This window comes from Rhinolophus sinicus, chromosome 17, assembly GCF_057876585.1.
Source record: "Rhinolophus sinicus isolate RSI-liver-muscle chromosome 17, RSI-T2T, whole genome shotgun sequence".
NCBI lineage: Eukaryota > Metazoa > Chordata > Mammalia > Chiroptera > Rhinolophidae > Rhinolophus > Rhinolophus sinicus.
Window position 1 is genome coordinate 150651644 of NC_142517.1, and position 17118 is coordinate 150668761.

A 17118-nucleotide genomic window follows, 5' to 3' on the forward strand; every position below is an offset into this window, starting at 1 on the left:
AAAAAAATTAGGAACACTATGGAGAAAGGAGAATGAGTTAGAGACGTAGAAAATTCACTAAGGCTCTAAGGAATAAAGTGCTCCTAATTATCTTCTTATTTATTTGCTCTATGGTTGCTGAAAACATTACCTGTTAAAATTAATTTTTAAATATTAATTCGAAAAATATCTCTTCTGGTTTAAGAAATTGCTTGTCTGCTTAAGTTTCAAAGATGAAAGTTTATTTTTGAAATAAAGTTTATTTCCAAGTAGCATTAGGGATAATTTGGATATTCCACATTTCTCTTATTGTAAGATGTGTTTTTAGACATGTCTAAAATCAGAAAGTGTCTGACAATTGACAGCACTTTTCTTTTTTAGAGGTACATCGTAAAATAATGGTGCATTGTATAAACTATAGCATCTCAGATTCTACATGAGATGAACAAGTGCTACTTGCTATCTTAGAAAATTTGAGATATCAATGGTATTGATCAATTAGCAAGCAGGTTAATATATTTAGGTTGAAAGTGTTTCTCATATTCAAACCTTGTCAGACTTTTATCTGTATTCTCTGAGAAAGTAGCTCTCATTTCACAATGCTTAGATGTACATTCAATGTTTGCACTTATTTTAACTGTTCTGAACCTTTCTTCAAATTATGTCCAATATTTCTGTCTAGTTGAGTCCTAGCAAGATAATAATATATAACAGAAACTTTTAGAATACCCTCAGATAACCACCCCAAAAACCGTAAATGGAGAAGTCTTTTAGAAATAAAAGGGGTAATAAAGTAATTTGTTCCTACTTTCTTTCCTCCCCAAGAGAAATCATGCATAGAACACCCCACATACTCATAATTAGCAATAATTACTTACTGACTGTTAAATATTTAATATTTATATACATGTTGAGAAAGAACATATGTACACAATAAGCTCAAAGGTAACAACATTTGCAAAATGCAACATAATACAACAAAGGAGAACTATGTAATAGAATACAAACCAATTTGAAATCTAAAGGGAGAAAAACCATTGGGTAAAAACTGAATGATTAACTTCTATTATGATAAAATAAAATTTAGTTAATTTTGCGAATACAGAGTTGCCATTTTGGACTCTAAGTATTAATATTGATATTAGAAATAAAAAACATGCATGAAGAACCCATGCTTTGGGTACAAGTTAATTTTAAGCTTTCTTATTTTATGCAAACAATGCACATTCCCTACTATGATATATTCTTCAGAAGAGTCAGTGGTTTATTCACAATACTAATTATAAAAATTTACCATATACAGCTTTATCTTTTAATATACAGTATTAACTTTTTGAAAACCTTCACTAGTTAACTACTTAGGAGAAATGAGTCTTAATATAAACCAAATAAAATAACATAAAAAATATTTAACTAACATACTAAGACTGAGAAAAACTTAGACGACATTACATTTTATGCCAAGCAATAAATTACATGCCATTGGTGGAAGTATGAAGTGGTGTGACCTTTTTGGAGATAATATTGCCTGCTATTTACCAATACTGAAAATGCACATATCCTTTGACTCAGAGATTCTACTTCTAGGATTTTGTACTATAGATAGCTATACCTACAGAAGGATGTGAAGATATGTGTAATATTAGGTGGTGCAAAAGTAATTGCGGTTTTTGCAATTATTTTTAATCTTTTAAACCACAATTCCTTTTGCACCAACCTAATACATATGTATTGCAGCATTGTTTGTGATAGCAGAGATCAGGAAATAGTTTAAACAGTCATCACAAAAAAACTGATTAAATGAAGTATGGTAAAGCAGTAAATGCCGTCACTTATTACTATTCGGCCATTAAAAAGCATAAAGTGTATTTACAAGCCCTGATACAGAAAAATTTCAAGATAAATTAAGTGGAAAGAAAAGCTGAACAGTATGTGCACTATAAGTCCATTTATTTTAGAAATAAAAAGGACATATATTACAACATATTATATATTCATATTTATGCATATATTATATATGTGAGTGCTTTGTGTGTGTGTGTGTGTGTGTGTGTGTGTGTCTACACACTTCTAGATAGATGAATAAAAACCTGTTAATGATTTCACTTATAAGTGCCTTTTATTTTAAAGTGAATACAAATTAGTGTCTTTTAAAGGATTCTCTTCTATGAGCTTTTGTTGTGCATATTTATTTTATAACAAAAACAAAGCAGCTACAAAGAAGTCAAGATGATGGTATATACAAAAAATAGAAATAAGTCAGGCTTTTCCTCCCCCCAAAAAAGCCATGAGAAGTAGTAGTAGTAAAATCCTGTTAGTCTTTTATGTCAATTTTTATAATTAAAACTTCATTTTACACTGATATGTTTATATATATGCTTGTAAATACAACACACAGTACATATATTGATACATATTCAGACAGCCTGAAGAGGCTTCATATTTGTAACGTATAACTCAAACTCATAGCAGAAATTTTTTATTTTAGTTAGCTTTCTCTGTGTTGGACATAGCAAGGGAACTTCATGTTGATAATTTATGTATAATTTTAATTCATAAATACATTAGAGGTTATTATGAGCACTTTGTGCTTGATAAGTAATTTTTTTTGTTGATCTTAAATACATTTTGATTCAAATCTATTAGTTGGGCATTTTGAAAATTTATGTAATATATCCAGATTGCAGAAGAACCCAAGCTAACAGACTGGGGTTACTTACCAGTAAATGGAGTTCTCTGACTGAAAATTTACTCCACAGATCCACATATTTTGGAGTTATTCCCTTGTACCACCTCAAGGAATCGGGAGCTGTTAAAATGAGAATTTCCAGAAGGTTGGCACAACCTTAAGGTGTGTGCCAAGTGCTGGTTGATTCCCTTTCTGTGCAAGCTTTAAAAGCTCCTTACCCACCTTTGTAATTCTAAACACATAGGGTATGGTGTATTTGAGAGTATGGCTCTTGAAAGGAGCTTACGTAATCAAAGAACTCCAGTTACCAGTGGGACTCCTTATTTTCTTATTTTTATTTTAACATAAATATCTACTTTTTAGAAATTGAGAGCAGTGTGAATCATTCATAAGTCAAAAACATAAGATACACTTCTACTTTTTAGTATGACTTTTGCAGTGTCAAACACATTATGTCTCACCTTGAGCTTGCAGTTTTCTTAGTAATTTGGCATCTGTGTTATCTAGAAATTCAGCACTGCCAACATTTGGAGGTCGGCCCTTCCGACGTCTCATCCTGGATTCCTCTCTGGCTCGCTGCCTGTCTGGGTTTGGTGGCCGTCCTCGGCGACTTTCCATTGCCCTGATGCGAGGAATGACATCCTCTTCTTTCAAGAGACACCACTGCATTCCCTTTTAATTAACATTTTTGAGAAATAATATATTACAAACAAAATAAACACAAGTGAGCACTATGTCAGAAAAGTCTAGGTAAATTCACCGACATTTTGAAATTTTAAAAGCCTGTACAAATTTTACAAATTTTATTTTTGAACTAAATTTAAAATTGTTCATGGCCTTTGGCATATTTTTGGTATTCTTACTTTAATGACTTGAATTTTAAATACATAGAGAGAATTATATCTGTATCTATAAACATGAACATAGACATATATATTTTAATCACCATTTCTGAACTATAATGACCATAAAGTTGGTAGATATTTGAAAATATTAGTTGTGTGATGATACCCCTATGGACTGTTCTCAAGGGTTATCAGTTCAGCCACACATAAGATTGCTTGAATAATAGATGCAAGTTTCTCTTCATAGAAATATTATAGCTAATAAATCAAAAAGAAATGTTAGAGTTAGAATATCAGCATTTTGTAATAGCTGATGAATTAGGAAATCTAATCATTGAATATGAATGGTTGCCAATCACCAAAAAGAGAGACACTCAGATAGACAGTTCACTCCATCACCTATAATTAGTCTTGCCCCACTAAAAAATCAAAACTGGATTTGACTGCACTGTACACCTGAAGCTGAATAACACTGAATGTCAACTATAATTTAATATTTATATAGTCACGGGATGCGGAGTACAGCATAGGGAATAGAGTCAGTGGAATTGTAACAGCTTTATATGATGTCAGAGGGGTAATAGACTGGGTGAGGGGGATATCACTTTGTGAGGGGTATAAATGTCTAACTATTACATTGTTTTTTATACCTGAAACTAATTTAAAAAAATGCAGTTAAAAAAAACCACTGGATTTGATTAAGCCTCTAGGCTTAATTACTATAACTTCACAGGAAAATAGGGCGAGAAGTATATGTTAAACTACACAGCAAAATCCAGTCTATAGAAAATTCTATAAATTACCGAGTTTCTTCAACAAGTAAATTTCAAGAAGTAAACAGACTGTGGAAAGTTTAAAGGAGACTTTAAAAATGTATTAAACAATCCAGTGTGTGGATTATCCAGATATTGATTCAAATAAACTATTCAGAAAATTACAATTTCAAGAAAATTGAAAAACTTAAATAATAACTGATATTTGAGGATATCAAGAAATTATTTTAAAGTGTGATAATGGTACTGTGGTACTCTTGTAGAAAACAAGAGTCCTTACCTTGTTTTAGAGATATAAATTGAAATATTTACAGATGAAATAAAACGTACCAGATTTGCTTCAATGAATTATGGAAAAGGAGAAGCAGATGGGGGTATATGTCAAACAGCGTTGGCCATGTGATAATTTCTGAAGCTGATGATGGATGCGTGGTGTATATTATTCTGTCTACTTTTGTGTCTATTTGAGATTTCTCATTATAAGTTTCCTGACAGAACCATACAACAATATAATGCTGGTGTGTTATAGGAATAATCCTGTTCAGTGCATAGATACAATCTGAGTCTGGTTTTCATTATCCTCCATATGTCAATCAAAACAAACACATTCTTATATTACCTTACTTAGAGTAATATGTCCAAAGTACTATGCTTATATACAGGAAATGTATCCTTTTAAAATAATTCTTCTAAAACAATTGTTTTATTATATCTTCTTTTTTTTTTTTTTTAAGAGCTAATTCCTTTAGTGTAATGGTTAAGAAAATTTTTTAAATGTGTTTTTTGTCTTAGAAGAATTTCAAACTTGAACCACTGTGGGCAATTCTGCGATCAAAACCATTCAAAAGTTCTTGAGTTATATTTTATGCCATGATTCCTAACCTGGGGCAAGGAGTCTATGAATATCTCATTCAATGGGTACTAAAAATACAAATACTATTCCTGTTACCATAACCGAGAATAGTTACAGCCACATTTCAGCACTGTGCTTTCATTCCAGGCATTTTGAATACATTATATATTTTAATCCTTACAACAACTCTATCTAATATAGGGGTTCTTATTGTCCCTACAGGACAATTGAGGGAATTCAGGTCCAGTGAGGCTAAATAATTTCCTGAGGAAGAACAGATAATAAGGAACAGAACTGTGATTTGAACCCAGGACTGTCTCACTCTAAAAACCTGTGCTCTTAACCACTACATGTACTTCACTGATGTGACAAAGATATTCTTATACTTGATAAGTAACTAATCACAATATTCAGCCACGAAAGCTCAGCCAAGATGATGTCAACAGAACTGTCACAAAAATAATTAATGCATGTAGTCCATATCTATATGTTAAAAATAATAACTATATTAATTCTTTTCAGTAATTCCCATGTTAAAAATGATTTTGAAAATTAATTCTGAGGAAAATAAGGATTTTTTGCTGAGATTTCAAATGAAGTCAACAGGAACAATAGTTGTACTAACTGCATTTTTAGGCCATAAACCACTAAGAAGGAAGCCATCAAAACAATTTTATGTTCACCACTATGGGAAGCTTTTGATTAGTTTAGGTTTTCATTTTTCTATTACGGTCTTAGGCACCACAGCACCATGCATCACATAAATTGAAAAATATAAAAGTGACATTTGTGGCACTTGAAGTTGAAGAGAGAGACTAATAAAAAGGGTCTGTATAGGAATCTGCATTCAGTCTTTAAAGTATCTTCTTCATAAACTTTTAGCAAGATTTAAAGAGTTTGATCAATTATCCTTTTTTTTTTATCCAGTTACAATTTTTACAGTTGTGCTTTTATTCACTGAGGAAAACATACCTGTGTCAGAAAAGCAATAGACTATTTGGGGCCCAAAACTTACCAGAGAAATATAGTGACATTATTGTTTACATTCTGCCCTTGACATTTATAAAATAAATACTTTCTAAGGGAATTACATATATTGGGCCACATATACTATCTTCTGACTCCTGGATTTTAGAAAATGAGAAATGGATTGTTAGGAAAATCAGAAGCTTATATTATAGCTTTAATTAACTGAGTAGCCAAAATAATTGTGGATAAGGGGGAAAAAAAAGAAGCATTTTTCTCAATAAGTTATTTTTCAGGAAAAACAAATACAGTTTACATCACTTGATTCATATGCTATAAACTTTTTTCTCAATTAGAAATTATGCATCAAAATAGAGTTAGTTCCTTAATTCTTTTTCTTAATTTCTAAGACTTAGACAGCAAATTGCTCCTAAAAATAATCTTTCTTGATCAAAAATTAAAGACATGGATAAAAAGATGATAGATAATAAACACTATGGAGGTGGTGACAGATTGTCTATTATTATACTATTATAACACCACTTCCAAGAGTTATTAATTTACATTTTTAGCAGTAACACATTCACTTCTATAAATACTACAAAGAGAAATGCAAAAGGGTTTGAGTTTTATTTTAGAAGACTAAACAAAATAATTAAGGTAAATAAGTAAATTATGTAAGTACACTATATACTGCACACTGTATGCATTATAAAAGTACACTATCAGACTATAAATATTGTAAAAATAGTTTCCACTAGTTAAGCATTTGTTGAGGCATCTACTCTGTACAAAGGTATAACATTCTCTAAAAGTAAACTAGAGAAAGTCGTCTCCCTAAAAGGACCAACATTTTTAAGTAGGACCTAAGGCTCAGGTTATTCCAACGCCGGTGGTTCAAGGACCATGCTCTAAGGAGTTTATTCGGTTTAGAGGTTGGCACAGAATTGTCCACTTGTAGGTGGATTTATTTATGGGGAGAAAGCAGTATATAAGCAAATGAAGTAAACCAGTCCACCAAAGCCAATTCACTGAATGATCCATTTGCCAACTTACTGCATCTTTTTTTTTAAGTTTTATTTTCACTAAGACTTTGCTGTAGTAATTTCACCGTTGATTTTTAGTCCCAGGCCACTTAGTGTCAGTTTCCCATGTTAACATTTGAGATGGCTAGTTCTTCTCAAAGGCTCAATGTTATGTAAGTGAACAGATGCAATTCACTCATGTTTTTCTGGATTGGGACTCATTCTATCCCAGGAAAACAGCAGTGGTGAATATTTTAAATCTGGATTAAGGTATTTGGTTTGACAATTTTAGGTCTGTTAGTCATCATTCAGTGAACTGATCATTTACCAAATAGTTTTTGGCTAAATAATTTTCAGTAAATTTAACCATGGCAGTAAACAAAGTTAATTTTTTTCACTGCCTTTACCTTTAAAAGTATACTTTTAGAGTCCTTTACTTCTTCATAATTAGTTTTTTAAAACTTTTAGAATGTCATACCTAAAAGGGAATTAATCTTAAAGACCTCCTATAATATATATACTTCACATTACAAAAGAGGGAATTAAGGCCTAGAAAAGCAGGCTTCAGTTCTTTAAACACAAGATACAGAATTACCCTGCTAGAAATCTAAGAAAAATTTCAGAGTACAAGCAAAGCAAGGGCATCAAATATTTTTGACAGAACTTAAGATTTCCTATTTTAAGAAAAACATTTAAGTTACTATCATGAGAAAAATAAAAATTTTGTCGGACTCCTTACATCTACTTCATTATAGTATTATGTCTATTTTTAGCTACTTTATGGTGCCATAGGTAAGTAGTGAGAGCTTTATAAACCACAAACTTTACAACATTAGGTATTATTAATTTACTGTTATCACAGCTTATTAATAGATAGTCAATAGCAGTTTAAGAAAGTGAAACAGTATGAATAAAACTCTATGCTGAGAGGTGGGTGTCAGCTATGAAAAAGTTGAGAAAGATGTGGTTTGATACAATGGTTTCCACAATGTTGACTATGCTTTCCAGTTACACTAGGTTACCTCCTAAGAGTCATGACTTTTAAATACCTTCTTAGATTCCACACTTGGATGTATAACATTGGCCTCCTGGTATGGGCCCTTGCCTAGTCAGCAAAAATCCTACCTGGCAGATTAGTGACATAAATTTCCAGACTTTTAGATTTCTGGTAGTGATCTTTCATGTTCTCAGAGCCCCTACGTGCCCACAGCTGTTCCATTAGGTGTGACAGTTAACAGCAGAGTTGAATTAGAACCCTGGTTGTTGACTCCCTATCTTTTGTTCTTATTTGAAATAATTACTAGCATTGCAATCTTGCCAGAGACCATTTGTTGCCTGCTTTATTGTGAAGTCTTCCTTTATTCCTCATTAACAAAACCCTGATTTTAGCCGGACAGCATTGTTTAGTGTTTTTTCTTCCGCAGGCAATAAGCTCCTCTACACCAGTGATCTTACCTTCTATTTCTTTTGTACTCTTTAGTTTCTGTATGAACCATAATTTTTCCTCAAAGCCAGTCTTTCGAGTTCATTTCTATAGTGAAATGTGTTTGCAATGTTCTTTAGGGAAAATAAATTTGGGGGAAAAAATGCCTGGCACATTAAGTATTTGCCACAAATATCCACTGATGAAATGACTAAGAGAAAAGGCTCTTTTCAGTAAGACTATAGACATTTTTCATTTCTCACAACCTTACGCCACTAAAACAAATCTTCTTAAAATACTTCTCAAACAGAGAAACCAACATTTTCTAAGTCACTTATAACTTGTTCCTTCTTTGTATCTTTCCTGTTCCTTGCTTTTTTAGCCTTAACACAGTTATTATCATTACTCTATGCTTGTGAACTTCCTGGTTGAAAAAAATATGCTTAATTGTTCTATTTATGCTTAAAAGTTTTGATCTCTACAATTCAAAAAAAGTGATTTTCATAGATTAGCCTATATTTCAAGATAAACTTTGTCATTAACAATTTATTTTGAAGCCTCATCTATTCCTAATAAATATCTTTTACCTTTTTACCTACCATATTTACATTCATTGAAAATAACTATTTTATATTTACCAAAATCTGTCTAGCTCAACCTTTCTTTCTATTATTCTGACACTCAAAAACAAAAGAAAATGACAACAATGATAAAAATTAGGTTCAAAAGTTCTTTATAATGTAATGAAGAAGCCTGTAAGAAATCTATTTATCTTAGACTCTTCTCAAAGGGGTTTAACTGGCTAAGATAGTTAACAGAATTTCATTAGAAAGTAGCCAGCCAGTATAGCATGGATTTATAAAGAGTTCATTTTTGTTCCTTGAAATCTATCATCCTTAAAATCACAGTTTCTATAGAAGCTGGTAGGAAGTATTTGAAGTCGAAGTATCAAGAGATACTGACAGGCAGCTGATTCTACAACTCTCTTACCACATTTATAGACTGAAATAATTAAAACTGATAATGAATGGATTAAAGCCGCCCCCCTCTCCAATTCTGGGGTCAAACTTATCTATTTACTTGAATTAATGACTTCTCTTTTTTATTATTTTTAAGGATAATCATTAGATTGTTGTCCTGTAGTTAATGGTAAATTTACTTTCAATAAATATGAGCTCTCATACCTCTAAAATTACAGTATTATACACAAACGTAGTCAATATTTTCAACAGTTTTTTTTAAGTAGTTGGTTTTGTTTATTGGTTAAAAAAAAAAAAATGACTGCATGAAAGTTCATTTTCCACAACTTAACAATGAAACTAAACAGAATGCATTACTAATATACACCCTTCCAAACTTTGAGAGATGGCTTTGTAATATTATTTTCATACTTTCCAATTAACTTGTTTGTAGCATCAATAAATTTTTGCTGTTGATAAAGATATGTATAATCTCTACCTTAAGCTCAGAAATATAGTAAAAAATGATTAACTTATACAAAATAACTATGGTTCATACTGCAGATATTATCTTCTAGCAAAAATTATCATCTCCTAAATCTCATTTATAAAACATAGAGTTTTGAAATACCATAGTTACAATTTTTGAAATGCCTTAAACAACGTTAGAAGTTACAGAATTAATTATTGGTAAGGTTTTCTGATATGTTTTAAGAGAAAAAAGAAAAATGTAATGGACAAAATATATTTTCCATTGCGAATGTCTTGCTACAAGTGATTAAGAATACTAATGAATCTGCAGATTCAGCACTTGCTATCAAACACCCAAAAACGACATAGAAAGCTTGAAAAACTGCAGCAGTAACATGTAAAATCGTTATATACAATCTCCATGCATTTGGATAACTGAATGATTAGCTTTCTTCAATTATAAGAGGTATTAGTATTTATTTTTATAAATAGGAAACTGTTTTCAATATTATATATGTAATACAAGCAAATTGTAGAAAATATGAAACATGCAAGAACTTAGAAAGAAAAATGATCCATTGTACCACCAAACATTACATCCATCATTAAATGTTGACACATTTCCTTCTAGTCTTTCAATATGTATAGTTTTGTTTATATATATATGTTGCCATGTGCCATTTATACAATTTGTATAAAGGCAGATATTGCAAACACATACAAATCATCACTGCGTGGTAACAGTGTCTTTGTCCCAAATTACATTTTACATCTTCTATAAAATTTAGGCCAAAGTTATTAAACATAGTTGCTTTAACAAAACATATATATTTTTTGTTCATTTTCATAGACTATATAATTATGTACATTTCTAATGAACTATATGCTTATACCTATTGATCATACGATATATAGAAATGTATATGGCTCTACAACTATATGCACCTCTAAACATTTTCTAATTACTTACCTTTAGTGTTGTTCTTGAAAAGTACCCTAAAAAGAATACAACTAATTTCTCTTTAACTGAGAGAAGTGCTCTCAAAATTGCTAATATTTTCCCTTATCAGTCTGCTGAAATGTTGGCAGCTTAACATATTCTGGATTTAGTAATTCATCATATTTCCTTGAATGGACTTTATCTCTCAACAAGATAATATGCATTTGGAAAACACTGATTATGTTTAATAAAAAGTGAATGGATGTCAAAGAATATTCTGCTCTGCCTAATGAGGCTTTAGAGATTATGTCTAATTATCACTAATACAAAACTAAAAATCCTTTATGTATTGAACAGCAATTAGCTTTCCTCTCAGAGCAAAAATGTATTGATCTTAAAAACAAAGATATCTTGGACATAAATAAGACAGGTGAGGGTTTGATAACACGAGCTAAAAGATTAAAAAATGAGAATTTTTAAGTAAACTTATTATTTCCTTCTAATATGCTTTGTCACTAAACAACTGATCCACTATATATGGAGTGTGTAAAATAACGCTGTGGTTCTAAAATTCTGAGAATCTGTTTGGTGACAATTTAGTGTAAGTTAAACTTTTTTTTTTGTTTAAAAAATAGAAAGAAAAATAGAAAAATCCTCGAATATATTACCATAAAAAAGTTAAACCTCAGAAAGATATATTTTGGCATTATAGAATTACCAATAAACAGACAAGTAGATCTGGATATAACTTGTTCCTTAAAAAGTCATGGACAACAATGAAAAAAACAGGTCATACAATAATGCAAAAGAACATTGTCAGAAACCTCTAGCTTTCTTTATGTTCTGCCTGGTTGAGGCTGTGTGACCTTAGAAAATTCCCTTAATCTTTGAGCTCTCAAAATAAACCTCTTACAGAATGAGTAATGTCTTTTCTATTTCTATAACTATAAAATTAGAGGGTAAGATAGGATTGAAAAGTCTGCCTATGCACAACAGAAAATATTAATTGAAAAGAAATCTTTCTGTGTTATAATGGGCCAAAAGGAAGAAAAGGTTCAATCAAGAAAATATCAAGTTCAGTCAGCTGAGCATTTTAATCTTTTGAAACATTTTCATTCATACAATCTCATTTTAACTTCACCATAATCCTATGAAACAGAAGTAAAATTATTATTGTCTCTGTTTTGCAGATAAAGAAATTAAGGGTAAAGGGGGCATCATTTTGTTGTTTGATCTCACAAAACTATTTCATGGATTAGCAAGAATCAAGGTCTTCTCACTCCTCAACTAGGACTTTTCAATACAGTTGAGAAAACTCAAGTGAAAATAAGCATATGCAACTGAATCCAAGTAAGAAACAAAGGCAAAACATTAAAGGGAAAATATAGGCAACGAGGTCTCTGTGGTGGGTTTTTTGTTTTGATCAACGAGGTTGTACATTTAACCCTCATGCTCAAAGGGAGCTGTGGTGATATTTTCAGTAGTATGTAAAATTAATTTAAAAATTCAATTTCTGCAAAAAGCAGAAATTTTACTTACCTAATATTAAGGAAATCCTCCCCCTTCCCCCAAATTACCAAACTTGTGAAAATGGATCATGTAGCATGGCATAATCAAATGACAAGGTCTTTCCAAAAAACTAAGGCATATTTGTCCTCTTTGGGTCTGATTTCTAAACATCTTTTTCCTATTCAAACTCATTTTTAAAAACCTGTTTACCTTTCTGAAAATTAATGCTTTTCTATATTTCCCATGAACATGCAGATACTTTTATACCTGTACAAACTAAAATTATTGACAGAATTAATAAACAGCAAAAAGTTTACTTTAAAAATTTGAAAAGATCTATTACATCAAAGTTCCTTGTTACTGTAACAGCAAATTGAGGCCTTGTGAGTGTTTACCACAAAGGTATATGTATAGCTATACAAATTAACTAACAAAAGGCAATGTTCCAGAGTGTAGTGAAATTTAATTCATTCAGTTTATGGTACTACTTTTTGGTTCAAAGACTATACTTTTTAAAAAGTGGATACCTGCGGTCCATCTCTGGCTTCATAGAAGTCACCCACTCTTATTTTTGCACTGAAGCTGAAATTGTCCCTTGAGATATCCATTATTCCATTTCTGCTGAGATACTGAAAAAATCACATATTTTTCCACTTCAGGTTTTAATAATTACAACCCAGCCTTGATGTATAGCTAGCTATCTTCAGGACACTAATGTTTTGCATATTCTATCAAGGGGCTATGGGTTTTACAGAAGATCGATTTAAGCTAAGTACATTAGTCCCGTACAGAGAATATTTTGCATCAAGGAACTTTATCTGAGAAAGGAGTGCACTTTTTTTCATAAGCATGCGTAATAGGCACCAAATGTATGTTATTTGGTGAAAGGTATGTACCTTTATTACTTCAGGGTACTGCCTAAGTTTCTTTCCACATGGAGCATAATATGCTACTTCTCCTTGAAGGCGCCCTCCAAAGTTTCTTATTCTTGTCTCTCTCTGCCAGCTACACATAACAGAAATGAGGGTTATAACATACTCAATTTAAGAAAACTTCTAAAAAATAAAAATAAAAAAACATGTTAAGAAAACATGCTCTTTAGAAAACATAAAAAATTCTAAGGAAACAAATATAAACCCTGATTATAAGACTCAGATACATTTACTAGTAAAATTATTTCAAGTTTTAGCTAAGTCATTCAACTAACAATTAATCAAAGACTCAAGTTACAAATACTAAATTCCATTAATTTTTTTTAGAAATCATAACTGGTAATACTTTGGGTATTGAGACATATTCAATAACATGTCAACGTGTACTGATTTTTTTACATGTGAAAAGCTTAAAGTGAGAAGAGTAAAGTAAACCTAGTTTTCTGCTTTGGAGGATCATGTACTTCCAGTATGGAAATTCTTAGTTCGAATGAAACCATTTCAGCCAAACTCTGCTCAAGTCCCTCGGTTTGACCCACAGCGGCTTTCCCTGTTCTTTAATTCTATCTTCAGGAAAACTTGAGACTCTTAACTGTGTCCTTGCATTTTGCCAAATGACTTGCTCTTGCTACTTTTTCAGTCATATTCCCACCTGGCTGCATCCTGTCCCAGCTCTGCCATAAACACAGCAGTTAGCCTTAATTTCAGTTTTCTGATATATTAACTTCTTTGCCCTTTCTCCTAGCTCATCTGCTCTAATAAATGCAATGCACTATAGTCACTTCTTTATTTATAGTAGAAAATGAGAAATCAAACATGCATAAATACTATGTGGGGGAGAAACAAAAAGGGAAATCTTGTTTAGCATACCCATATTCCAAAGGAATACGCAGCTCACGTTCATCTGTTACTCTTCTTCTTTTGGATGTGCCTTCAAGAGAATTCAACCAGTTAACATCAAAGACTAGTTTACGCAGATGACAAGTTTTTGATAGGTTTGAAACTTTTCTTTTAATAAAATATCTTAACGACTTGGATTAGTGTTTTTCTGCAACTTGTACATTATTTTTAGATGGCTTTCAACAAAACACATTGTATAAAGTAGAGGATTTCTTTTTTCTTTGGTCTACATGACAGAAAAAACTGATCTTTCTAATGAGAGTACAATGGAAGGTAAAAATATATAGCTTTCCTCTCACTTTTTGTTATTAAAAAATATCTAAAGAAGTAGGAGAATAGTAGAGGTTTCAGAAAACTATGTACAGTTGTTTTCTTTGAAAATTAGTTTTAAGATACTAAAAAATTTCAACAGCTGGCTGACACATTTAAAAATAATATAACATCTATGTTTATATGGTCAAAAACACTACTAGGTCTTTTAATTACTAACCTAAAGTACAAAGGAATCAGATTATGATTATACGTAAAATTTTTTATAGACAACAATTAAATTTCACAAATGCATATACATGCATTTTAAATTAGTAAACTATCATACTGGCTTGTGGTAAATGAAAGCAAAACCAGAAATTTCCAAGAAAAGAACGCAACAAGTAAACAACAAAGTATTTCACTATTCACCTCTATATTTTCTTAGCTACTGAAATAAGAATAGAGAATAGTTTTGGAATGTTAATGTAAAAACTTGTAAGGAAGACCTCTAGAAGTTTCTAAAAGGTCAAATAGAAAAAAAGATGTACTACATTAATGGAATAATAACGCCACTCACTGATGTAAATGACACTGGCTTATGTGTGGGGCAGATACACAATTGTATCTTAAGTAACCAAGTGAGCTCATTTTTATAAAGTACAGAAAAAGTACAGTGTCCATCAAATACTAAATTCTAGAAGCATAAACTAAACATGGAAGCAGGAATGTATTTGAAATCAAGAGTTGTCATCATGCAGGTTCTAAAAATGGAAGCACAGAGAATAAAAACGGTAATGGGTCACACCCTTCGAAAATACATGCTGACCTTTCGTCGCCAACCTAAAATCTATGCGTAACACTTGATTCCAATGAGATCATCCTCAGAACACTGAATAAATGAGTTCGTGCTATGGTTTGCCTTCTACTTTACAATAATAAAAATAAAGTGTAGGTACCAGAGTGTGGACTTGAAGTAAGTGTGGAAGAAGGTGTGCCAAGAAAAGCAGGTGACTGGGATTCAGAACATAAAGCAGCAGAAGCAGAGCCTGGGGCTTTTGCTATGTGGAGGTTACGAGGTGTTGAGTGAGCTGTGAGACTGATGGAAGGGCTTTTGACAGAGGAGGTTGTTTTATTCAGTTTCATTGAAGTTTTCTCTCCTTCAGTATCACTATCTGATTCATCTTGGTCTTTATCATCATCATCATCATCTTCTGATCCTTCTGTATCTGATTCTGAATTACTATCTGATTCTGGGAAGTAAAAGAAGCATTTGTATATTATAACTAGATAATCACCAACAGTTTGCAATTTGTATCTAGATGGAATAGTTCAGGAATCAGCATCTGTGACTGGGAACTCATATGAGCAACTTTCCTGAAGAGTGACTGTAAAAATTACTGTTACAAGCTATTTGAGTACAATGTATGCAGGCTATAAATCCTCAAAACTTCATTAATAGTATCCATTTTACTCAAAACTTGAATCATAAAACAGGTCTTCTCATATGACACTACTCACATGATGAGTTCTGCTTAGCAGCTTCAAATCACTTTTAATATAATGGAGAAACTAAAGTACAGAGGGAATATAATTGACTATTGAAATGAATAGATCCCAAAAGCGTACGAAGTACACTAGGCTCAGCAGGAGGAAGAGAAGAATGCAACTACCATCATCCTTTCACCTGGACTTTGAGATAAAAGAAACTTCTGGAGGATATTCTTGGCTTTGTTGGCTTTAGCTATTCTATGCAGATTTAAGGCTTCACAAAAGATCAGAATTACAGAAATAATTGTAAGAGATAATTTAATGACTTAATAATTAAAGTTTGTTCTAGCAATGTAGTCCTATAAATGTATTCAGTCTCTCAGATATGTACAGTCTATTCCTGAATGAAACTTGTTCAACACAGGACTGATATTTATACTGTGTCTTAACGGTTCCCAGAACGACAGCTTTTGTGGAATTGTGTTTCATGTAGTATTACCGGCCTACATTACAGTTCATTATAAAAGTTGTCTTTGAAAGTTTGCTAATATTGACATTTGTTATCTATCATGCAAAGTTGAATACCAGGAAAAAATATTATCAGGAAAAGTTGTTCTTACCTTGACCGAGGAGGTTGTTTTTACCTTATACACACTTTATTTAAATTGTATGACTGACTATATTTTCCTATTCTTATTGGCAGCTAGAAAATTTACAATTGGATTTGTGGCTGACCAGTAACAAACCCAAAAACTTTTACAATATGTATTTCATCTTTGTATTTACAATTTAAGCTATCTTAAATTTTATGTTTTCAATCCTCTGTTGAACAAGAAGGAGGCTTAAAGGGAGGAAAACAAAAAGAAGTGAATAAAAGAAAACAACCAAATCTAGAAAGGGGTATCAAAATAAAAGTAGGGGGTACTCTATATGTTATTAAGTAAATTCTGTGTTACTAATAGACTTTCACAGAGATTTAGGTTTTTAGTACTTTCTGAATGACTGTGGCTACAATTTTACTTTTGTTCAAAATATCTAGTGACACATTTTAACAAGTAGCAGAAAAGAAAAAAAGAACAAATGAGTGATCCTAAATTAAATGAAAATTAAGCAA

The 17118-nt window shown here is 31.6% G+C and overlaps 1 protein-coding gene across 16 annotated transcripts in view; it reads right to left on the reverse strand.

Annotated features, from left to right (window-relative positions):
* The window catches only part of BAZ2B (bromodomain adjacent to zinc finger domain 2B), a 311801-nt gene that overhangs the window by 140304 nt on the left and 154379 nt on the right, over positions 1 to 17118 (reverse strand). For 11 of the 16 annotated variants that reach the window (XM_088794244.1, XM_019727243.3, XM_019727241.3 and 8 more), the window contains 5 exons: positions 15473 to 15766; positions 14235 to 14295; positions 13329 to 13437; positions 12960 to 13061; positions 3130 to 3340 (listed from right to left, as the gene is read on the reverse strand). In XM_088794244.1, the coding sequence (XP_088650370.1) occupies positions 3130 to 3340; positions 12960 to 13061; positions 13329 to 13437; positions 14235 to 14295; positions 15473 to 15766 (777 nt within the window). The remainder of the gene's footprint in view (positions 1 to 3129; positions 3341 to 12959; positions 13062 to 13328; positions 13438 to 14234; positions 14296 to 15472; positions 15767 to 17118) is intronic. The other 5 variants (XM_074336965.2, XM_074336961.2, XM_074336937.2 and 2 more) reach the window with 1 other exon arrangement.